Source organism: Manacus candei, unplaced genomic scaffold (assembly GCF_025592945.1).
Source record: "Manacus candei isolate 608988 ecotype Guabito, Panama unplaced genomic scaffold, ASM2559294v1 h1tg000008l, whole genome shotgun sequence".
NCBI lineage: Eukaryota > Metazoa > Chordata > Aves > Passeriformes > Pipridae > Manacus > Manacus candei.
The window spans coordinates 21533325-21558534 of record NW_026138056.1 but is presented as its reverse complement, the minus strand read 5'-3'; the positions used below and the strand labels follow the sequence as shown (position 1 = coordinate 21558534).

Here is a 25210-nt window from a genome sequence, read left to right as displayed (position 1 = left end):
CTGAAATTCTGGATTCTGAAGTCAGCAAAAGATCTGCCCTTGTTGTCAGTTCTGGGAATTCATGTACACGTTACATGTACTTGTCAGCTCTTGCTGTTGGCAAAATTCAAATGGATACAAATTCTTTAAGCTAGTGGATGAAAGACAAATGGCCTAAGAGAAAATGACCCTTGATTTTCTGAACTAAAAGAAAATGAAACTACTATTTTGTATTTTTGCATCTATTGCAAAATATAGCTCATGAATCAAAGTATCTTACCTCCCTCACTATAGGGTATATTATCAATATTCAAAGAAGGAGAAAAGAATTGCCTAAAATATCAAATGCTATGAAGTACCTGTAACTTTAGCTGGGAAATGACAGATAGAATTGTATACATCCTGAAGAAAGGTGGCTGCATATTATTCTTATTATTCTTAGTTTCTATATATGTAAAATTATAAAACTGTGATTCAATGAAAACATTGACAACTATGCCAAAAAGGTGTCTGAAACAGGTTTGGCTATGTTTATTGTAGAGTTGACTGTAAAATTTCCACTCTGTTGCTTCTTCAGAAGGAAAAATCTTGCAGTTCTTTAAGTAAGACCTCTACTAAACAAAACATACATAGATGCATACATTCATACATAAATAGAAATGGTCTGCAGGTGTTGTCCAAAATTAGAAAATTATTCAGCTGGGAAAAAAAAAACAGTTATACAGTTTGTCATACAGTTAATGACAAACAGAAGATCTGCATGGCCATGGGTAAAACCTTGCCTGCAGTTTTACCTGCAGGAGGAAAGTTCTCATTGCACAATTTTTCCCATAACATTTATGCAAATATCACTGTGACAAAAATGCACCAGTGTACTTGTGAAGATGTGCCACTTGAAGATGACAGCAGATCCCACAGGGCCTTTAGGCTCCTAGTGAGCATGAACTGAGGGGACTGATCTGCACCTCCTGGCAGTCACACAGTAATTCCAGTAACACAGAGAGAGGTCTGTGAGGAACTCACTGGAGCTGCAGCAGGACATCAATGCTGGAAGGGACCTCCACAGAGCCACCATCACCTTATGAATATATATGAACATATGCTTATATTTGTAAAAATATTCAAACAGACTGGTGTTTGTACCTCAATTACTGCTGTCAGGAAAGTGGTTACTGTTATATAGTGTCATCTCATGAGCTGTGTAGGAGGGTTTAGAAATACACAGAAGATTAATGCTACATTTGCAGTGTAGCTCTCCAGCAGCAGGACCATGACTGCAAAAGGGGTCTTACTTTTTACCCCTCACCCTATTAATCCACAAGGTAGAAAATGTGATTGCTCTCCTGTGCTGTAAGGCATGTCAAAAACTTTACAAGCCTGTGGCAACCATCTTTTCTGCAGGCTAGGGTATGTGTGCAGGTTTGTAAAGTAATTTTCTAGCTCTTCATGGAAGATCTCAGTAGTGAGTACTGCTGGGAGGGACGGAAGGAGGTAGCGAGGGAGGGAATGGGACTTTAGGGTTTTGAGTTGGAGGATACAAGGAGCAAAATAAATACAGTACTTGTTTGTAACACAGGAGTATTACCTGGGTCTAGATTAAAATAGCCGCCCCTGGCTTCACATCGTCTGATGAACTTTAAGAAATGTACCTGCACCATAGTAGTGACAATTCAATTTGTAAAATCCAAAGGTAGATAAAGAGCTAAGGGTATTGATTAAACTATTAACCAGTATACTGTTTCTACATTTTATGGCTGCAGCTACAATAAACATATGTCGATTAAAATTTTAACCTGCTTGTTGTCACTACCTGGAGAAGGCTCCAGCCCAGGAGGTGAGACAAATTAATAATTTAGGAATAGAGAAGCATATTTGTCCAATTATTGTGGCTCTTGAGATTTCAAAGGGGAAATCCTTTCAATCATAGTAAGTGAAGGGAACATACAAGCAAATACCACTTCTTTAGTGTCTACGTTATGTTAAGTGGCTTATGGAGTTCTGGGCTTTTTAACCCAAAGAGACTGACCAGTGGAGAGCAGGGTACTGCAATGGAGAGGCAGACATGCAGTTGTCCTCAGAACTTGTTCTGGAGCTGACACTGCTTTCAACTCCAATTAACGAACTCAAAATCATAGCTCTGACTTTTCTTTAAAGAACTGTCACGCACGAATACACACAAACTCTATTCAAAAAAATGATGGTTCAGTAAAATATGGTCCTTTGAGCTTTTGGTACTAGAAAGACATTCCCAGAAGTGATGGAGGCCAGACAGTGCTGAAGACTGTTGCCAGAACAAGTACTGTGGAGTGAGAAGAAAAGACCTGACTGTTCATATGGATGCTACCTCCTTAAAATACTTCTGGTATTTTCCTTTGGATGTAGTGTTCAGATCCTTCTGGCTTCCCATGTTGAGAGAGTGATAAAGGAAGGCCAGCCTTGCCACCCCCACTCCTGTTTTAAACAACACTCTTTTACATATTTAGGCCTATCAGTGAGGTGTAGCTATAGAACTTGTGCAGTATTATGAATCACTAAAGTTGAATAAATGCTTAATTGCACTTGCAGGCTTCTTGTAAGCCACCTGACAAGCCCTAGTGGCCCTGGTGATACGGGACAAGGAGGTTACTCTGCTGAAGAATACGGGGGGGGGGGGGGAGGGGTGCGCTCTCTGTCTCAAACCAGGATCACTGCAAGAATTCCTGAGTGATGCACCATAGGTATCTCCAAACAATCTCTTAAATTTTCACCATCCCTTTTGATCTAACAACCTTGGATACCCCTTGTCCATTTCCCAACTGCACCACAGCTCACTCCTCTTATCACTCCAAAAATCCCATTCCTGGTTACTTTTAATTCCACATATCCATCTCAGATCAGAGTTTCACAAAACTTCACAGTGCATACCAGACTACCCATTATCTTTTCCCCAAAAAACCATCCAGAGCACCACCCAGCTCCGAATCCCCCCAGTTCTTCCAACCTTCTGCTCCAAACCTCCTTGTGCCCAAATCCCCCAACTTCCCCGCTCTTCAATCCCAGTCTCTCCACTGCTATCTCCCACTGCTCTGTGATCGGGAGCCTCACAGCAGTGATGGCTGCTCAGCTCTCCAGTTTTGGATCCTTCACCTTTGCTTGCACCATCTGGCAACATCTGCACTCACTGCAATGAGCTTCCATGGCTCTCTGAGCCCACTTTCCTCACCCACAGCAACTCCTCCCTTACTGCCTGCCCCCAGAGGATATGACTCAGCTCCTGCATCTCACAGGGATTTCTAAAACCTAAATACAGGCTGTGGTTCCCAGAAATGGACTTTAAATGGATGTAAGTAACTAAAAGTAGGATCTATTTTAGGAAAACCAGATGTATTTAGACCCTTTATTTCCATACTTTTACTCTACAGTTTTATCTGGAACTGCCTTTTTTATAGGATTTCGAAAATGCACGTTAGTTTTTTCCTTCCCTCCACCCCTTACCTCTGACAACAAAGAGAGCATTTTTACCTTTATTTCCCTCTCTTTAGCCCTATATTTGAAAGGAAGGTAGAGGAGGTGAAAGGGGACTAAGATCCAAAGAATTAGAGGTTACTTGTTCTTCTTTGTAAATAATTGCCATACCATTGACTGAGTGCCCCGAAGCCCAGCTGCCTGCTGGCAGACTGCTGTGTCAGCAAAAACTTCTCTTGTTTTGCAGGAGTCTTTAAAATCATCATGGGTGGAATACAGAGTGCAAAAACTCACTACCAATCCTTGATGGCAGACAGTTGCTTTTCAAATTAAAACATATTTTTCTTTTCCTCTCACACCAGAGATGTTACCTTGATGGTGCTTATCTATTCTTCCTTTCTCATGGAGGATGCAGAGCTCTCACTGAACCTTTTTTTTTCCCATTGAGGTCTACCATCACAATAACAATGCAGGCGATTTGATAAATCACTTTGTTAAACCTTTTTTTACCTTTGAAAAAGCCACTTCATTCTTCTCCATTTATAGCACAGTATTTCCTGCAAGGCACTGTGAAGATACTCTTTATTAATCCATTCATTGTAATAAAATAGCTTTGTGAGGAGGCACAAGGACCACCTGGATAACAAAACCCTTCTAGGTGCCTCATTTAGACCTTTTCCTATTCAAAATCTCCTTGTTCCAGTATAGGAACATGTGTGCTTCCTTGTAAATTATACATGTTAATTTTCCTCACAGCTGACACCACTGCTAGTGTTAAAGAAAGAGGTGAATAAAAAATCCAGGGTACAACAGAGCTTACAGCAGTAGAAGTAGGCTGTAGGTTTCAAAAGTTACTGGGTGGAACTGGACAAGTAGGAGTCCTTGTTTTTTAGCCATTCAGAGCTTTAAAGGCTAGAATAAAGCACGATGAAAACCTAGCCTGGACTATTGCATAGCAAAAGCCATTGAATTTTCAGCAAGTGTTTGGCTGCAAACTGCACAGTAAATCTAGCTAGGGATAGCACAGAACTTCAAGAAAGCCTGAAAGCTTTCATCAGCATAGCTCAGATGGTGGAGGATCTACTGACATCCTAGACAAGATGCTGTAGTGGTTGATAGCACACATCACTGTTTTCTGGTCAGAACTGGTCTTTCAACAGGAAGAGTAAGGCTTTTCTAATATCACTGGAACAATTTTCTGAATTTATTGTCTCCACATCAAACTGTGCCCATTTTGCAATGGACAAGATGAAGGTTGTTTTTCCTGCTAAATCAGCAATAATGTAAGGCTCTTCCTTTTTCACTCATCCCCATTTCATGGGAGTTCAGGAGGTGTGCAAGTGGCAATAAAATAAGGCTTCCTGTTCTGGTCTGATTCTTCAGTGTTAGTGTAAACAAATGGCAACAAAGCACTTCATCCTCAGGGTAAGCCTTGTTTCTCTGATATGAAGAGGAAGAATATGATTTCTTAAATATTAACCCTTCTCTCTGAGGGAAAAAAACATTGTCACTGTGCAAAAGCAAGCAATGACAGTCTCTGTACATCTTGTACACCACAAAGAGCTCTTTTGATTATATCCAAAGGAGAAGGAAGGTGGTCTTTTGAAATGAACCATTTTAGCTGAAAACAAACATAATTTCCATGAGAAAACACTTAGATGTGGACTTGGTGAGAAGGGAAGTGTTGGAGCTGCTCACAAAATTTTGCTTAGGGTAACGAATGCTATGTGTTATTCTGCTGAGAGAGGTTGTGCCTCTCTGTCCATCCTAACCACCATCCCATTGCCATCACAACCATATCCAGTGCATCTGTCTCTTCTGTAAGGTCAGCAGAAACAACCACATCCCAAGCGGACTTTGCAAGGAAGTGAGGGCATATATAACCTATTTGGTAGAGACACAGAAGCAGCACTGACAATCAACCTTGTGATTTTCAAAGACTTCCTTAAAGACTGAGCTTTAAGTTACTGTGATATTGCATTAAAACTTGGCTTTCATTAAAGTGGAAAGAAAAAGGTTCCAGCCTTCATGGCAGCAGACAGTCTTGATATTAACTGAAAGCACCTCAGAGACTCAAAACCTTGACTGCAAATGCACAGGAAGAGCCTTAAGTTTTTTTTTTTTTGCATTTACGTATCTTGACACAGTGGAGGAAAAGGTTCTGTGGGTCTTCCCTCCTTACCCTTCCTGTCGGCTGTGCTCACTCCAGTATTACAAGAGGAGAAATAGACCTTCAGCTCAGCAGCTCCTGCCCACACCCACTTTGATTGGACCAGCCACCCACCAGACCTTCACTCTGTCCTCTGGTGTCACTATCACCAGGATAGTGACAGTGAGATTTAGGAACAGGTGATAGATCAGCAGGGATGGCTAACTGCTCCTTGGTTTTGATCCACCAAACTCTTCTGTGGTCATGCTTAGATAAGCACAGGGAGAAATGCCGTCAGTTTTCCACTAAATTTCAGAATTTACTACATTTTTGCTAGCATCCTGTTTGCTTGAATATATTCATTTTTATCCTTCAGGCAAATATTTCTGCCTCCTGTGAACCTTTTCTGTAAATCAACGGAGGCACTTGGCAAGCCATATCAAAACTGCAGCTTTACATATCACTGAAGCAGAAAATAAATGGAAATAATTACTGATGCCTTCCAGTACAGATTTATTTCAAAACGAAACATGTAGCTTAGAGGGGTGGGCAATATATACATAATGATTTCCTGTTAGCTTACACAGCATTGGCTCAGACACTTTTATTTCATTCCAGGATTTGTTCTTTCCCTCTCTTGGGGGAGATCAGGGACATAGTAGTTGTTTGTTTGCTCATTTAACCATACTGAACAGAATCAAATCTTCTTTATTTAGTACACCTGGAAGATGATATTTGTAGATCCCTCCTACATGCTAGAAATTGGAAATTAACTGGTGTTTGATGTTACTGCCATGCCAGTAACATCATTAACAGAGTCACTGACTGACTGTATTTAACAGTCACTGTATTTTCTATACAATGGGCTTGATCAATATTCATAAGTGGCAATGCTAATTTGTTTTCATGTATTTCATTATAAACCAGTAATGCACGGCCTGATGCCACTGACTTGCACTGACAAGCAGAGAACCAAGTCCTGCAGTGCCAAGAACTGCCCCTGAGCCGTCACCACAGTCTGTTGTCCTATTTGTTATGTGCAAGGTGAAAATTTAGTGCCACTTCTGCTTAGTGCCTTTGGACTCTTGGAAACAAATGTTCTGTAACTGTTACTGTGACTCGGCAGTACTTGTGGGAATCACTGAGGACAGATGCAAATCTTGCTGTTTCTGGAGCAGAAGGTGGCCATACAATCCAGACCAAAGACCCAGCGGGCCCTGTATCCTCTCTCTAGAACAGCTGACCTATGCAGCTGCTGAGGGAAGGGGAGGAACAGGTAAGTCTGTCTCCACTCAACACGATCATAGTCTTCAGTTATTCTCAGCTTTTAGAGTCTGACATGATTCCTGTCTCCTTCATCACCGCTGCTGTATTTCTCTTGCAAGTGTCTCTTGAAGTCATGTGGCTTTCACATATCCTTCAAGGTAAGAACTTTCAGGTCTGCAGCACACTGCAGGAAAAGCTGCCTCCTTTCATTTGTTCCAAACCTGGTTTGTTTGCTACCTCCTCACCCTTGTGCTAGTAGAAAGTACCAGGTGCCACTAGAGATAGTGGTAAAGCATAAGCCCTGTGCTCCTCTATTTTTTCATAGTAATAGTTCCCAACTTCAGTTATTACAGCCTCACTGAGAACATCAAGCCTGCAGAGAGGGGATTTGTCATGAATTTGTGTCTAAAGCTTTGCTTCTGCTGGATCTAGATTTTAAACATGACATCAACAGCTGGACTTCTTGGGGGAATCTCATCCCACTTGGAATTGCTATGGCTTCACAAGTCCAAATTTGTTTATTGCTCCACTAGATGCAACCTCAGGATATAAAAATACACAGAAAGTTGTATCTTAAAGGCCAACTCCACTTTTATTTAACTTGTCTGCATTTTTATTTTATCTTTTGCTGCAGGGTAAAAATGAATGGGTGTTTTTTGAACTTTTATTGTATTCTTACAACATTTTAGCATATGCTTATAATACACAAGTCCTGGAACAGTGTCAGGTATTGAAAAATGTCCATCCTTTCTACCCATTCACATGTCAGAGCTTTTGCAAAACTTACATGGTAAAAGTATTAAATACTATCTAAACTTTGCATACTGTAGAGAGAAAATCTCTGAAGACACAGTACCTTGAAGTTCAGGAAGAAATTATATGAGAAAGGGTAGAACACCACGAACATGGGAGATGTGGCAACAAAAGAAAAAGTGAAATGGTAAGTTTTCTGATATATTTAGCAAAACAAACTTCTCCAAAATTTCTTCTACTACCTCCCAACAGGAAGCTTATCAACGTTTGATATGTTGCTGCTGAGCTCATTTACATCGTTCTGATGCTGAACTAAAAACAACCAAACAAGCAAAAAACAACCAGAAAAACCCGAGATACAGCATTAGCTTTTCTGCTTCACAAGATCTCCCATCATGGCAGTGTAACAACATTCTAGCTTGCAAAGTTCTGCTGCTGGTTACTGATTGAAGAAATGCAGTGGAAAAGTTGGCTCATGACTGAAAGCGCAAAAAGGTTGATAGAAAGAAAAAGACAAATAATTTTGAAGTTGGTGGTTTGCTGCATTTATGTACAAAGAGCATTTTGAATTGTTTAAAGGATGTAAGATCTGTTTCACATGCAACAACAGTTGAACAGTAAAGAAATCAGAAGGATTCAAAGTCTTCACCTATGTACATATTCCAGGGCTGTCCCTACTGAGGTGATAGGTTTCTCAACAGGATGCAATATATGCAGAAATCAACAGATGTTTCATCATTAATAAAATATTCCTGCCAACAGTTATTTTACATTTCTTTTAGTATGCCAACCAGCCCAGATTCAAAGAAGTCTGCCTTGAAAACACAGCCTCTGGAGAGAGGTGGCATGAAGTTGCTCTCTGGGCTTGGACATCTCCTCCCAAATATACAAAACAAAGGAGACAATGATTTTTGCCTTGGGTTACCACAATCATGTTTGTAATGCTGGTGACATAATTGAGCATTCACTATGCTGCAATCCTTAATTGTTTGTCCCTGTTTATGCCAGTGGCATGGATAAGTACTGACCGGCCTGGGGCAATTTGAGTAGACCCAGATTTGAGATACTGCTGCTGAGGGAAAAATGCAACCTGACAACTAACTGCATGGAAGTGCCTTTCATTCAGGTTTTTATTTTCAACAGTGTGCATGTCCAGTGAATCACTTTGCTGTTAAAAGTGAATTTCTGAAAACTGTGTTCTGATAGTGTTACAGAATTTGTAATATATAAAATTTCCAATTTAAGAAAAACATCAAAGAGGATTAACTTGAAAAATCTTCTATAAGTATGCAAGCTTATTTCCAGAATTTTTTTCTTTCGTCCTAAACCTGGTGTCTCACAGGTGTACTTTGCATTAGCTTCAAAGAAAAGGAGTGAACTACTGCAAAGGGTTGGGGTTTTTTTCTGTTTTTTTTTTCCTATACACACACACAAAGCTGGGCAATCCTTAGAGGTAGATACCAAATAAATTTACCCAAGCTAATAGCAACATTCACATATTTTGTTAGTTTAACAAACATTCCTGAGCTAATTTGCCTAGAATATCTTTGCAAAACAAACAAGCTCAAAGTGGTGCAGGGAGTCAAAGTACAATACTTCAAACATTTGAATCAATTTTATCACAGATGGCAGGAATTTACTAGGAAGGTTATTTATATGTTCTCAGGCAATACTGTTCAGGTATAACTTATCTCTGGAACAAAGAAAATCTAAGTTATTTTCATTGTCCTTTAAGACAGTTCAAATGGAATTTATTTGCCTTCCTCACTTAGCACACTGGATAAGGGGTCTAGCTCTTTAAATGCTATTGTTTCAGTTTCAGAGGAGAGAGGCTATAAAACAGGGGTGCTTCATTAAAATACCATAGCTGGTACCTCTCAGAGGCACAGGAAAGGAATATTCACTGAGTAAGTAACACATTATAAATTATAATTGAGATTCAATTCTCCTGGGGAGAAGGTAACTTGTCATTTGAAGTGTTGCTAGCTTCTGAGAGTGGACTAGGAGTTTAGGGGGTATAATGATATCATTAAGAAATGCCCTTGCAAAGCAAGCAAAATTATACTGTGCTATTTCTTGAAAACCACAGGAACTCTTTATTGTTCTGTCAGCAGCAGTTCAAAGAGCTATGTGACCCCATTAACATTCACTCAGGCATGTATAACAAATTGGAGGAGGGAAATTTCTTGAATAGTTAATTATATTTTGTGTGTTTGAATACCTAACATTGTTAGCCATATGAGCTCAGCACCACAGAATGCACACCTTGCGCACCTGGTTTACCTCACAGTTTTATTTATCTTTTTAATGTTTAGAGGAGAAAGCAGTATCAAAGGTACAGAAAGTGCTGGGAGGTTGGGAAGTGGGAAAGGTAGATAATGGCTAGCTGACTTGATGGCTGTGGTTGAACTGCTCTAATATTTGCAGTCCTTCTTATTTGAGCAACAATTGTTATTAGGTGACCAGAAAACCCTTTGAACCCACATATCCATGTCAGGTAGGAATATGTGGGGTGTTACACATCAGCTAGACTCTTGCAGGGAAATGGGGTTTATCTTGTTTTCAATAAGACACAGCTCTTCTTGCCAAAGTATTTATTTATTTCTGAGTGAAAAGTTCTCCAAGAGGCTCTTTCACACATGGTGCCAAATGACTACAGTCTCCATGCTGCAGTGATTGGTGACTCAGCTTAAGCAAAGACAGTGGCCAGCAACAGAAACTGGGGTTTGACTGGTTGGTTTTGAGTGCAAATGTTTGGGATTTTTAAGAGAGTAAAGTGGTAGGTATTGTCTCCAATGTTAGTGGAAAGCCCACTTGATTAATTAAGTCAGAAGTTTTATCTGTACCAATTAATTTATTTCAGTTACTCTACAGATTCAGGAATCCTTATCTCTTCAGGACTGTCCTCTAGTAGCTTTCTTCACACTTAGTAATGAGTTTGATAAATTATATGATAAAGGAAAGGACCATATCAAGGAGGTTAATGTTATCTGTGCTATATGGGGGCGATATTATTTCCTGAGATAGTTTTAAATTCAGCTTCTCTGTAATTTCAAGTGACACGAAACCAAGTTAAGATTGTTAGTGGGACTCTTCATGAACCTTCACACAAAAGTTGGATAAGGACCCTTTGTAACTACCACAGATGTCCATTTACACAGGTATTCCCACCAACCCACAAGAAACCATCTTTTCCAGACACTGGGCTCATATGCTACTGAGCACACCTACTAATTCAAAGTTACTTCTAAATAATCTTGGAAAATAGAAGAGTAAGATTTATATTACCCTATAAAACTAGGTAAGCTTGAATTCTATTTTCAGTTCATTGAAAGTTCTGCTGTTACCCTCTGTAATTCTTACAGAGTGATCAAGTATTTTGCTCATCACATATATATTCATACTTCTGCCTTTCTTCTGCAAACCTGTCAATTTAATAACCTTTTAAATGTATATGCTAGTTGAAGAATATTTGCATTGTAATTGTACTTGTGTTAGCTATGGTTTTTCTTAGCTCCATTTTTATTGCATGCAGATTGGAATTGGTTAGAAAGCCTACTCTGAAATGGAAATTATTTTTGTTACACTTTAGTCATGCTTTAAGCTTCTTCTACTGCAAATAATTTGAAATAGTGGGAGTGTGCTCAGAGTGAAAAGCAGAATGCACATTTGAGAGGTCTAATACATGCCTACCAGAAAGGGATGGAAAACACATCCTGAAATAGTTATAGGAAGTTTTGAATTACAGAGCAGTACAGCTACTGGATGAATTTCCAATGAAATTCTTTTCTCCTCAAAAAATTCCTATTGTTGAAATCAAATCATAGTGGGGGGCAAGTTGTAGAGATGAGGGGAGAAGGAAGTAGGCTGAACATTTCACTTGATGTTTTCATCTTTCCTTGGAAGATTGTGATATTTGAGGTTGACATTTTTGCATCCAAGAACCCCTGCTATTCAGGAATGCTTGTTTCAAGTGTTAAGTTTTACACAGTTAAGAAGAGGTATAAAAACATTTGAGAACAAAACAGAGTTCTTCAAGATCACTAGGCAAATGTTCTAATTGATGTACAAAATTTCCAGAAAGCACTCGGATATTGAAGGACACTTTCTGGAAGCCTAGAAAAGTCTTATGAAGTGGAAAATCCCTTCCTGACATGGTGTAACAGGTCTGGAATTTGGGAATTATGCAATGGCATAAGTCCCATTTGCATCAGTTGGGACTTCACCTCAAACTTACTGAAAAATTTGTAGTCACTTTTCACCATGTTGACCATACAAATAGGTATGACCATACAAAGTCTGAGGAATTCATAAGTTCCTTTTTGGAGGAGAAGATAATAATAATAAATGAGGTTTTAAAGAGAATTGTTATGTGTTATAGAAAAAACCCTGTTTTTCTGCACATAGTTGAGTCAAACAACAAGCAGGTAAATGTTACTCAAAATCATTGCCTTTCCGCAGAATTTTAGAATGTCGGTGGCTGCAGCACTTTGTTAAAAACTTGCACCAGAAATTATTACCTTGCCTAGAGAAGCAGAGTGAACACAGAATCCTGCCAAGAGCCCTCTCCTGCACTGACCTGAGCTGCTGGCTCTTCCATACCATCAGTCAGGGACACACAGCCAGTTCCACCAGTGCAGCACATCCTTGAAGGCATGTGCTAAAGAGAGGACTGTGAGCAGGAGGTGTAAGGGGGTAACTGATCTTATATTGTCACAGCTGTTTTCCCAGGGAACATGAATTTCAGTCCTGCAGTGGTTAGTGAAGAATATGAGTCCTCTCCTAGAGACAACAAAGTTCTTACCTACTTGTGCTCAGGGGATAATCCATGCCACATGTCTCAGTGTAGAGTCATATCAGAGTGACAACTCCTCCTCTTGCTCTGACTCCATCTCACTATCCACATCCATTGCCATCTCAAACAAAATAGTACCTACTCCGCTGGCACATAGCTCACTGAAATGTCACTACTTCTGTATCTTTCTGATTTAGTTTTGTATATGCAAGCCCTTTTATACTTTTGCACAATCACTCTATATATTTCTCACAGCAGGAAGTTATCTGTAGTAAACACTCTCTTCAGGATACATTCACTCAGTTTCCATGCTAAAAAGAAAAAAGCTTTCAGAGTTGTCAGAGAAGTTAAACAAATGTCATGGATGCATCACTCCTGAAATTCTATGAAATTAATGAGGACAGGGATAATGTAAATTAATGCAAGTACATTAGACCATGTTCACATTTTATGAGAGGAAGAAAGGTTCGACATACAACATGATATATTGGTGGGAAGGTTCAAGCACGACTGGTGTTAGCTCTAGCTGCCTTTTTACTGTCTACCAGTAAAAAAACAGCTACCTTCTGTTCTAAGCAGACTTAATTAAATAAACTTTCACATTTCCTTGCCAGGACTGAAAGAATATTTTCTTTCTTTCTAATGCTTATCAGCAAATTGATGAGAACTTTATTAAAGCATAATAACTGGCATTAAAAAGGACTTTCCACTTAAAATATCTACATTGCAGCTTATCCTTTACTCACAGCCAAAAGCCCCAAAGCATTCAATTGGTAAACATGGTAGGGCTGATCAATTATACTAAGCAGTTAATTCCAGTTTTCAAGTGACAAATGTGAGTCTACAGCCTACTATGCTTTTCTTTTTCCTTGTTGCAGTCAACTCCCTAGAGATGACAAGCGCACAATGAATGGGTCTTCTTTTGCAGAGAGCAAAACCTGTTTATTTACCTTTTTTTTAATATAAATTGAGTCAATCCCTCTTCTAGTGTCCTATAATTTCAAAGGCACCTCACTGACAGCTCAGAGAGTACTCACTCTACATATCACAGCAGCTGCCGGAGACAGATAGCACGAGCGTTTCTAGAATGATTCAAACTGACCTTCTTTCAATGGATACTAAAAGATCATTGTAAGCTGTAACTTCATGTACAGCCATCCAACACAGGCCTCTAATATGAAACACATTGTAATATTGAGGAAGGTAACTAGGTAAACAGATTTGGGAACTTCTGAGGCAGCCTTTAATAAAAAAAAAAAAAAAGGTATATTTTTTATGTGTACATATTGCTAATTATTTCATTCAAATACCTGTGTAAATATGCAGACTGACATCTCATACGAGCAGTGGACTTGAAATCAAGAAAGTTTTTTTGCTACATATGTTCAGGAAGCAGAATATCTAATTGCATCCTACAACATCTGCTAAATTCTGATCTGTAGCCATTTTTCCAGTCACTGAAGATCATTAGAAATTGAAGCTTTCTCTTTTCAGAAACAGTTCAACCATTCTTAGTAGGAAGAGGTCTATATTTTCTTCACAGACAAGATTTGCATGTCCCCTTCTGTAGGTTAACCCACATTTATATAGCTTATCTTGCCTCTATGAACATGAGCCTGAGTTACTAGTAGGTCTTCCAGAGTTATTAGCAGGGACTCTTGTTTGGGAAGTTACAACATGCCTTTTGGACACATCAACACACCGTGATTATGGCACAGGAACATCCTGGTTTTATATTCTGAGGAAGTTGCCTGTCCTCTGGTAGGACACAACTAAAGGACCAGTTATCCATCTTCAAGGACCCAACCTAGAATAATCCCTTTTCTTCAGTTTCCTGATCCTGGGAAAGATAATGACAAGGCTTTTGCACAAAATCCAAAATCTAAATATTTCCTTAATTTTTTGAAGTCTTTAAATTCTGGATATAAAAGGAAAAAACAGTCTGCCTTCAAGTAGGTTTCTTTCTAACAGGGGAAGGGAAAGAAGACTGATTCTCAGCTGCCACAGTTCAGCATTATTCTGCAGATGTGCACAGAGCCCCAGCCATTTACACTGTCCCAGCAACTGGTCTCAGCTCTGTGCTCACTCTTATCTTCCAGATTTTCAACATCAAAAACTGAGGATCAGCCAAACAATCTAATCTTTTGAATCTGCAGTTAGTTGCCCAGAGATAAACAGCTTTAGAATCTACATTGAGGGGCTTTTTGTATTTAGTACTAAGGTTTTTTTGGCTTGTCCTTGTCCAAGCCAGTGTATACATGTGCTTACAAATGGTTTACTTGCCTGTCTTATGTCACTGAGGATTTTATCTGTTCTGACTTTGGTAGGCAATGACAGAGAGCTGTTAATAGGTCTGTTAATAGGACCAGTTATATATACCAGTTGAGACATAATAGCATCATAGGATACTCATAGCATAGGCAGACTCATCCTCATGCTACAGATTTCTGCAGAAAGGCTGAGCAAGAATAAGACTTTTTAGAGTGTTCTTCAGTTTGTGACGATGTGGATTCTCACTGACTTTAAATTTTCAAGTAACAGCAGTACTATGTTCAGAAACTTTACAGAAAAACTAATTGCATCTTGTACTTACTATGCAAGACATCTTATAGCCTACATCCTTCACCTGACTCATAAAGAGTTCAACTGGAAGTACTTAATCAGTCAAAGAGATCATATTTACCTCGGGTTTCAGAGTACAAATGTGTTTAAACAAGAAAAGAAGAGTCAGTTCCTTGCTCCAGGGTCTGAGCTGGTGAAGGAAACATCAAGTTTGCAGAGCAGAGAGTTTGGTAAAGTCTCCAGATGCATGGGGGCTGCCTGGGCTCTGTTCACATGCCCAGTTTGACCATAACAAATATTAGATTATGCCCACTAACCCAGGTCAAGCTGACCTGAAATATTGTTTCATTACTTCAGCTTGATTTCAAATTTCAAAAAGCAAGAGATTCTAACCATGAAGACAGAAATCATGTGCTTCTTACCACTCATAATGAAATCAAATATTAAGTATTTTGATTTCCAGATGAAAATTATTGAAACAAACAAATTTCCAGATTTTTTTTTTCTAGACAAATTTGGAAACATATTTCACCATAATAATTCTGTTCCAAAAACATTGTTCCAGGAAAAAAAAGTTTTTCACTTGAAAATTTTATCAGGTCTAAAAGCTCATATTTTTTACTAAGATTTGGAAAAACAAGCATACAAAAAAATTACATCTTTGACATAATATTGAATTGCATTTTTTCCTTCAAGCTCTACATTCTATTTTGAATTTTGGGAATATTTTATATTATAGCTCCTCCTTCTGAAGCACAAAATGAAAAATATTTGATTGTATAAGATAGTGTCAAAAGATAAGTAATTTGCTTCTACAATTTAACTGACAGTAAGTTTCTCGATCCCACATAATTACAGTTGGAGGAAATTTTATAAAAAGACTTTTTATATCTATTGCTCATATTAAAGATGAAAAAGCTTTGTACATTTCTAAACAGACTGAGTTTTCCATAATCTGGCATTTCATTCCAGATTTTGAAGTGAGATAATCTCCGGTAATGTCTAAACAAACCTGTTACTTTGATTATCTGACTTCCTCTGAACATTAGAACTATTCTGGACAAACGTATCTTGAACAATTTCCTAAGACAAGCATATTCAAGTTTCCCTTATTTGAAGATTTTTTTCAGAAGATTTTTTTCTATACCAGTATCTGATTAAAGTGTTCTTAAGTCAAGCATTATTGATTTCCTTTAATTTTCCTCTCCTCCCAGAAATTACTGGCTTATGATAAACTGAAGATAATTTAAAAAAAAAAATGTAATGGATCTCCTAATGTACTTTGTTGGTCAAATCTTCTGTCAAGCTACTACTAGTGAAAATCTGGGGACAAATTCCTGTTTGCAGATCTTGGTTGTTCCCTGTTGTTACTGCTATTTGCTGTAATGACTGTGACATCTAAATCAAAGCCTTATTGAACCCTAAAGAGCACTCCTGCAGTGATTCATCATTGTCACAAAGTAGGCATAGGGCTTCTTTTTTAAGAGTCACTGTCATCACATATGAGTAGAACTGCATGTGACAACTATCAGAGAAAGAAAGAATACAGGAAATAACCATTCACCCTACTTGTTGTTTCAGTTCCTTGAGACAGCCTTGGGGCAAGTTAACCTTTATGTGAGGCAGTACTAGGTACACTGGATTGCAAACCTGATCTTCAGGTCAGTTTTGAATCCAGCTGGCTGATTTGTGTCATAAGCCACTCAGCTGGGTCTTAGTAGACCATGGCCTTCTGGCTTAGTTTTCACCAAAAAAATGGCAGGTGAGGTCAAACCTGCTGTTTTGAAGGTTTTGGAATATTTCTGGCTGCTGATAGAGAAGCTGTTGCATTTCAATTCAGAGTACTAGCTGATGGAATTTCTAAATTGTCATGTGCATGCATGTACACAAACTGCAGTGCATAGCTATGGTGTTGGAGAAATCTGAAGCAGTCTTTCTCTATACTCACTAGTAGAAGCACCCTAAAATCAAAGTCCTGTCTGAAGACAAAGTAACTACATCCTAAGACCAGAAACCAATAACCATTAAATAAAAAAAAAAAAAGGCTGGACTTCACAGGACACACAACCTGTACACTGTAACACTTCCCATGATTATTAGAGGTGTCCAAATGCAGTGGTTAGTAGTAAGCATCCTGCATACTAAGAAGTGACCACTTCTTACTTGCTATACCTGCTTCATGATTGCAAATGGACTTCTTACCTTTGCTATTGAACTCTGATGCTTCTAAACCGCTACACAAAATAACAAAAGATTAGTCTCTGGTTAACTTAAGCCATAATTAAATTTTGTCTACTATCACAGGATAATTGTAAGCTCAGCATGACACACAGAGAACTATAATTTCACAGATGAAGAAAACAGGGAAAAAAATATGCTGTGAAGGAGAAAAGCTGTTCACATTAAAAGAATAAGGATTAGAAGTCAAAACTCACCAAGTTGTTGGCAAAATAGATTGGTTTTACACACATCTCTTTCCCCACGTTTCCAGCCACATGACAATCTTGTGTTCAATATGTTAAAACTCAAAAGATCAGTAAGGTCTAGGAAGGAGCATGGCATGAGCTCAAAGCATACAGTAGCAATTGTCTTGTGATAAAACACCAAAGCTTGTTAATCAGAGAGGGTTTAGGCACTAAGAACACATTCATCCCTGCACTGCTGTGACATAATGAGAATTACCACACTGTACAAACACTTGTTTAGCATCTGAACTACTGTAGTTTAAAGTGGAGACATAAGGCTGTTTTTAGGTCATTAAATAGCATAATTGAGAAACAGAGTAGGTGCCCTGTTGAGTTATAATGAACTGTCTGTGTAATGCAATACATACAGAAATCCATACAGAACAAGGAGTAGTATTGAGCAAAATGTGCATTCAGACATGGTGATGTCAATCCTACTTCATCTTTTTAAGTATTTACAGACAGTATTTGGAACTGATCAGCTGGTGTAATAGCAATATATTAATTTCTGCAGCCAAGTTCATTAGATTTGACTAGTGTTTGTTTTACAACACAAGATGAATTAACATATGTATCTGTGTAATGCTTGTTGTCTGCACTTAATGATAATGCATTGCATCAGCAACTTGAGGAAAAATACATTAAATACAAACATACACACACAAAAGTGACAATATATTAATTGGCTGAAAGTAACTTGAAAATAAGAAAAAACCCAACTGCATAAATTATTAAATACTATTTATTTTTAAGCAATTCTATATTTCAGAATGAGGTGGTCTGAGACACTGAATAAGAGTTTAAGAAACTATGGGAAAATGGTTCAGCGATGGCATTAAAATTACCATTACATAGAGAGAGGCTAAAAGTTCCTGGCCCAGATATCCACATGTGAACATATGGGTTCAATTCCAGTAGAAATTGTAAGAGAGAAATATTTTCTTTCCATCCACTTAGACTTACACAGGACTTAATGCAACCCAAAATTTCTTTTTATAAAGGAAGATTGAGATAGCCATATTATCTGCCTATCTGAGGATCTGTACACTCCCAGTGCCTTAGCTGTGGGAAATAAACAGGAACTGAAACAATCTCAATTTTTTCCAGACATCATCAGCTCATGAGAGTAGGACCTGACTTTTTTACTTTCAATGGCCTCCAATGCAACTCATATTGTGACACTTTTTCTGTATGTAAGTCTCATCTCCACTTCAACTACATTTTACACAAATTTTACACTAGGATAGCAGTAGTTCGTTTAAAATAATATTAGAACAAAGTCTCAATGAAAATACTTCAACAGCAGTAGTGAGAGCCAAAAAACCCCAAAACTAAAAGGTTCCCACCATCACTGTTTGCTAAATATGTGCTTTATGAGCATGAATGACTTGCTTCTAAGCCTAGTAAATTGGAGTGCAGCATTCACAACTCCTACAACTCATCAATCCAGTGGTTAGTTAAATCTAGGACATGTTATCCCAATTTGTACTTTTAAAGAGTGTTATATTTCTAGTAATCGCAGAGAAGATGACAGTAACTTGACTTTAAATAAGAAATGAAGTGCCCACACAGACATGAGAAAGGCAGCCTCCTTAAATTGCCCAGCACAGGATGTAAGGCTAATGGCACAATCTTAAGATCAGCTTTGGTAATCTCAGGCTTCAGTACTTCCCAAAACATATTGTTGCCAACAACTGTAAATAAACTGTAGGCAGGCAACCTGGCAGTGCCATGGCCAGAGATCAGACGGGGTGGAGGCTGGATTGGACTCCTACCAAATAGATAGAAAAGCAAAATTTGGGCAGGCACAAGGACGACTTGCTAGAATTTGATTTTCTTGTGGATGTCACTTGGCTTTATCTTCCTTCTGATTGGAGGGGTTGTTTTGAACCAGAGAATGAAGTGATAATATCAGCAGGAAAAGACAAGGTATTGTCCAAAGGACTAATTGCACAGCTTGACTTTCTAATTTGTTAGAATAGATGAAAATTCCTCACAAAGGGGAACACAGGCTTAAAACTGATAGCAGATTTTTCTACCTCATTTTTGAATAATAACATGAAGTAGAGACAATTATTATCTAATTGTAGACTATTTGTTAGTCAAAAAATTAGTTGAACAAACTGTTCTTTCTATTACATAAGTTAGAGTTAAAATAAACATACGCACCCCATGGAAAATTATTGTTGAGGTATTTATGACTGCAGGATATCTAGTAAGTACTAAAAATAAAATGAAAACTCAATAACTTATAATCTCTCTTTTTAAATATGTAGCTACATGAAGTATGTGGTCCTTGGGCAACCTGGTATAAGACTGAGGTCAGCCCTGCTTTGAGCAGGGGGTCAAATAAAGTGATCTCCAGAGCTTCTTACAACCTAAATAGTCCTTGAGTTCTATCAAATGCCCTCAATTAATAAGGTTATGTCAGACTACTTTTAGACCTAAAAATCAATCTCAGGTCTAACAGCAGGAATGGGCTCAGACTTTAGTGGAAAGAAGTCCTTTCTGAGCACCACAGTTTATTCTCATCCTCAGGTTTCCTCATCTTCAGGTTGCTCCTTACTACCTAACCCTGTAACAGCACATGGTTTAAGCTTGCTCCTATTTATCTGCAAGCACCAAGTGGACGTGCAGCCCCTGAACAGTCTGAACCATAATGTAACAGGATCCTGTGTGACAAATAAAGGCAGTCAGAATGAGGGCACAACAGGGAGCCTGTCCTCCCTCTTCTTCATTTCCCTCCAACTCAAACACATGCATGTGAACACAACAGCACTCTTCCATCTGCTCAGGGAGCTGCTCTCTTCTCCTACCACCCTCCCTCTGCACACATATGTGCTTGCATGTGGACTGCGCACTCCAGAAGGCAGACACTGCTGGATTTTAATCCCCCCAAATTCTCTGATGGATTAAACCTCAAATCTCTAACTCTCCTTCTTTTAATGCTGCATTAAGTAACACACATATTGGTTACACTGATTTATGGCTGAAATAGAAGTGAAAGACAGACAAAAGGAGATGTCTGAAAATCAATCTATGCTGCAAGTACATGGGACATGAAAGCATTCTGGATTATTTTCTATACCCTTCACTTTGCCCAGTGCCTGATGAGACAAAAATGACTGTCTGTAGCAATAAAAGTTGCAAGTACATGTGTTACCCTCCACTTACCTGTAACCCTTCAATGGCCAGTTTGAGGATAGATGGTGTAAGCTTGGAGGCTTGCTTGAAAGAGAAGTTGCTCCAGTCTATAATTAGAATGAAGCCATTTATCTGAAGCTCCTGATCTTCGATGAGCACTTCTAAGGAAAGTAGAATAGCCCGAAGGATATCTATGAAGGAGTTCCTAAAGCCAAAGTAGAAAAAAAAAATCAATGGTTGCAGTTATCTTCAAACCTCAAGATACTCAGCTTTGCTGTGGATGTGGCATGAGCGAGGTACAGGGACTCATTCTGGTAGAATTCTTCTGAAAAGAGAGTTGTTTCAGAGATGTCATTAAAGAGCTCCTGCTCTAAAACTCACATTTCCCTCCTCAGTGTGATAAATCTCGCTCACTGGTGGAAAAAATAAACACTGAATGAGATCTCCTCAATTCTTCTGGCATTCCTTACAATAGATTTTAGTTAAGCTACATTGGCAAACTATTTGTCTGTGGTGAAATGAAACAAATTCAAGCTATCAGTTTAAACTCTTGCTCGTTTGGATATACTTTAGCATTTTTCCTTGTTCATCTCCCTTCTTTTCAGAAAAGGGAATAAATGAGTACAATAAAAGTATAAAAGACATGGTTACAACTAGGTGCCTTCCTGTTTGAGTGGAGGGAATAATCCAAGGCTTTGCACAATAAAGTTTGACTGTTGCCTTATTTCTGCAAACCAAATGCAACATGAAAAATGGTTACACCCATTTAAAATGGGAACTCTTTATTAATTATCAGCTACGATAAGCTGGCTGCAAGGCTTCCCTCAGCTCTTGGAGAATAATTAAAAACCTTGGAGGCCATGAAGGATATAGCAAGTAATGGAGAAGAAAATGTTGAAATGTTTTCTTTAATGTCCAAGTCCGTACTGGGAAGCTTGGGCCACTTTCTACTTCTCCCTCATGCATTTTACAAAACAGTTGGACACTTTAATGACTTAGTCCATATTTACACCTGAGTAAGCTGAATCAGGCAGTTCTTCTCATCTGTCCTTCCCATTCAGATGATTTACAACAATAGATTCTTTTAAAGAACAAGAAATAAAGAAAGCTTCAGAAATTACAGCTTAACCTTGTCTAAAACGAAATTGTAACATACTGCTAATGCAATCTGCTTAACCTCTGCATAATTCTCAAGTTTTGATGAGGCCTGAGGCATCTTACAGGGAAGGTTCACACCATGTTCTCCCATGGAGATTTTAATTTAGTCCTTTTCTGCTGTTTTCTTTACTTTAAAACAAGTCCTCTAAGTCTTCAAGAGCATTGCTTCAAATTCTGCCTGAGATAAAAAACCTATGTGCAGTTGAAACTAACTTCTCTGCCATCAAGACCTCTACCCCTGAATAGCATCAACACATGGTAAATTTCTATCAGAGGAAAAAGGTGAAGTGTTTTCTTATTCTTGCTCTTTTCTCTCAGCATGTTTTGAGTGGAAATGTAAGTTCTTTCTCTAAAGACCTGGTTCCTTGAAAAAGCTACTTCTGAACTCTGCCTTTCTGTAAAAGTTAGAAGTTTCTCTGAAGTATAATTGCTGAGACAATAAATAGAGCTTCAAGATATTTAATTTTGTTGCTGCTGGGTACCAAATCACCCCTCCCTCATTTACAGTTACAGGACAACCTTGACCTTTTCAAATCCTGTGGGGAAGTTGTGCTAAACAGAAAAACTGAGAAAGTATTTCCTTAGCAATGTAAGGTAAAGGCATACTGACTGGACTGGCACTTGACATTTATTTTTAGCCTAAATTTATTTTGAAAAACTCTGATATACTACCTATTGCCCAGCTGAAAAAAATGACGTCTTTCAAGCAGCATCATCAGATGACTACACTCTCAAACGTGAAAAAATCAAATATACCCCTGGACCTATCTACTTAATATATCCTACACTACCCCAGCATTCCTCTTCAAGGTGGTCAGCCTTCCATAAGAACTGTCCCACAGAAGCTCCCAGAGGTGTGCAGTAGCTCCAAAAGCATGCTCACACACATGCTTCTTTGCACTCTTATTGGCATCAGTGCAGAATAATATCATCACCCATGGATGGGCTTTCTGGCTAGACTGGGGAAGATGGAATAATCTTGACTTCAATTTAACTATAATCCTAACTTCGATTTAGGTTGTGACCCTTAGAATGACCTGGATGTTTGTTATTACCAAAGGTGTGAAAACAGAGCCACACTGTGATAAGATTTCATTCTCCATTTGCGGGAAGAAATTTTCTTAGGAGTACATTCAAACTTATATTTATGATCCTGCTACCTCTAATGTTTTTAAAGCCTGCATAATTATTTCAGTAGGGCTATCTGGGAATGGTACATACAAAGCATCTTCTGTAGTCCACTTAAATTCTAAGTAACAATTAAATATTTGAGTTCAAAATCTTACCCTTGGACTCTATACTGAGAAATCCCAGTCTTTGTTTGTGTGTCTACATATATTGCCAGTTTATCAAGCAATTACTCACCTGAACTTCCCTGTACTTTCAGTAGAAATTATTTACCTGGAAGATATGGCACCCAGTTTTCTTAGTTTGTAATTAATCTGTCTCTCTCCCTGCCTACAACCCTCCCTTCTCTATTTATTTGCAGTTTTAAGACATCATGTAGTAAATAACTCACTGTGAACACAAAGCTGTTTTTCAGATGAGTACAGGGAGACATGAAAGCAGCATACAAGTCCTCCAGGTGGTTTATTTGCAGGCACACTGTTTTGTGAATGCAGAGTCTGGATAGAAATCAGACGGAGTGCCACTTGAGGCTGAAGCCCTCTGCTCCTTAATCTTTGGGCTTTGAGACAAATCATTCAGCTGTATGACTGATTTGCATCCAAATAATTTTCTATGCATGAACACAGAACCACTTGCTTCAGTTTTTGTTCTTTTGCTTAATGTTCCCTTCCCTCCTTCAATCCCCTTCCTCACCAGTTTAACCCTCTCACACAGAAAAAAAAGTGAAACAAACTACTATTACACAAAAGGAAATGTGTAAGGTCCTGCAAGGATTCAGCATGGAGCTTACTGAAGTGAGCCACTAATGAGCTACAAAAGATTTGCACAAGCCTCAGAAAGACAAAAAGGAGGAGGGAGGGAGAGTGCCTATCTGCCTTGGCTGAATGGAAAGGTACCACAAAAGAGGCTCTTCAAATACCCTTTGGAAAATGGGAAGTTAGCCCAACAGAAGCTAGTGGTAAGGAACAATAATGTAAAGCAAAAATGAAGATGGTTTAGCTGAGGGATTTGGTGGGGAGATTAGCCAAAGGCATAACATGAAAACAAATAAGAAGAAATTACTTAATTATAAGAGGTGTAAGCAGGCTGTAAGAGAACCAAAAGGCTCAGTGGAGTACCAGGGTGCAATGGGAACAATTAAAGAGGATAAAGACATTGCAGGAAAATTAAATGATCTATTTGCATGTATCTACCACCAGTCATTTTGAAGAGATACATGAATAATAAAGCTGAGGGATGGTTGGAAAATAAGGGGTCAAATAAGATGCTGAAAGAAAGTGATACATTTTGGAGAAGATAGTTTCAGTAAAGGCTTTTGACATTGCTATTTCTGAATAGTTAAGCACAAGCTCTGTTTTATGCATGTTAGTGAAATTAATTGGATTATTCAGACAGTTAAAAGTATGAAAGTACAGAAGTAGTGGCAGCTGAAGCCATTAAGATTGTCTGGCAGTAAGCAAAAACAAATTGTCACTGCAAATACCAACTGTCCCACAAGACAGCAGGCTAACAAATTTTGGACCACTGCCGTTATCTTGGTGGTTGCAGACAACTCATCTGAACATCCCTAAGTTAGTATGCAGTAAGAGCCTCTCTTCTCTAATACTTAGAAGTTGGACAAAGCTCAATAACATTTAGTGAACTGCAAACATGGCATAGATAAAAATCAGGTAAGAGACCACATCTCGCTTTGTTCCCTTCCCACACAAAAAATCACCAACAGAGAGCAAAAATGCACACATAGTTTCTAAGTGGGGAGAGCTGGCACTGCCCTGCAAGGAGGATTCCTACTGCGAGTAAAACACAGAAGAGGAAGCAGAAAAGAAAGACCAGAAAAACATCTTCAGATTGCCCAAAATTATTTGAGCTAATCAGAGCTCAAGAAGCTGGCTGCATTTTGAGTTCTGCATTCAGTTTTGGTCCCTCACTACAAGAAGGTCGTTAAGGTGCTGGAGCATGTCCAGAGAAAGGGAACAGAGTTGATGAAGGGGCTGGAGCACAAGTCTTGTGGGGAATGGTTGAGGGAGCTGGGCGTGTTTAGCCTGGAGTGAAGGAGGTTCAGGTAAGACCTTATTGCTCTCTACAACCTGCCTGAAAGAATGTTGTGGCAAGGTGGGAGTCAGTCTCTTCTCCCATGTAACAAGTGATAGAACAAGAGGAAATGGCCTTAATTTGTTCCAGGGGAGCTTTAGATTAGATATTATGAAAAATCTTCTCACTGAAAGGGTTGGCAAGCACTGGAAAAGGCTTCACAGAGAAGTGGTTGGGTCACTTTCCCTAAAAACATGTAAAGATGTGTAGATGTGGCGCTTAGGGACATGATTTAGTGGTGCACTTGACAGTGCTTGGTTAATGGTTGGACTCAAT

The 25210-nt window shown here is 38.7% G+C and overlaps 1 protein-coding gene across 2 annotated transcripts in view; it reads right to left on the bottom strand.

The window, feature by feature from the left end:
* The window catches only part of CLVS1 (clavesin 1), a 100288-nt gene that overhangs the window by 45517 nt on the left and 29561 nt on the right, over positions 1-25210 (bottom strand). For both annotated transcript variants that reach the window (XM_051771229.1, XM_051771238.1), the window contains exon 3: positions 20588-20762. In XM_051771229.1, the coding sequence (XP_051627189.1) occupies positions 20588-20762 (175 nt within the window). The remainder of the gene's footprint in view (positions 1-20587; positions 20763-25210) is intronic.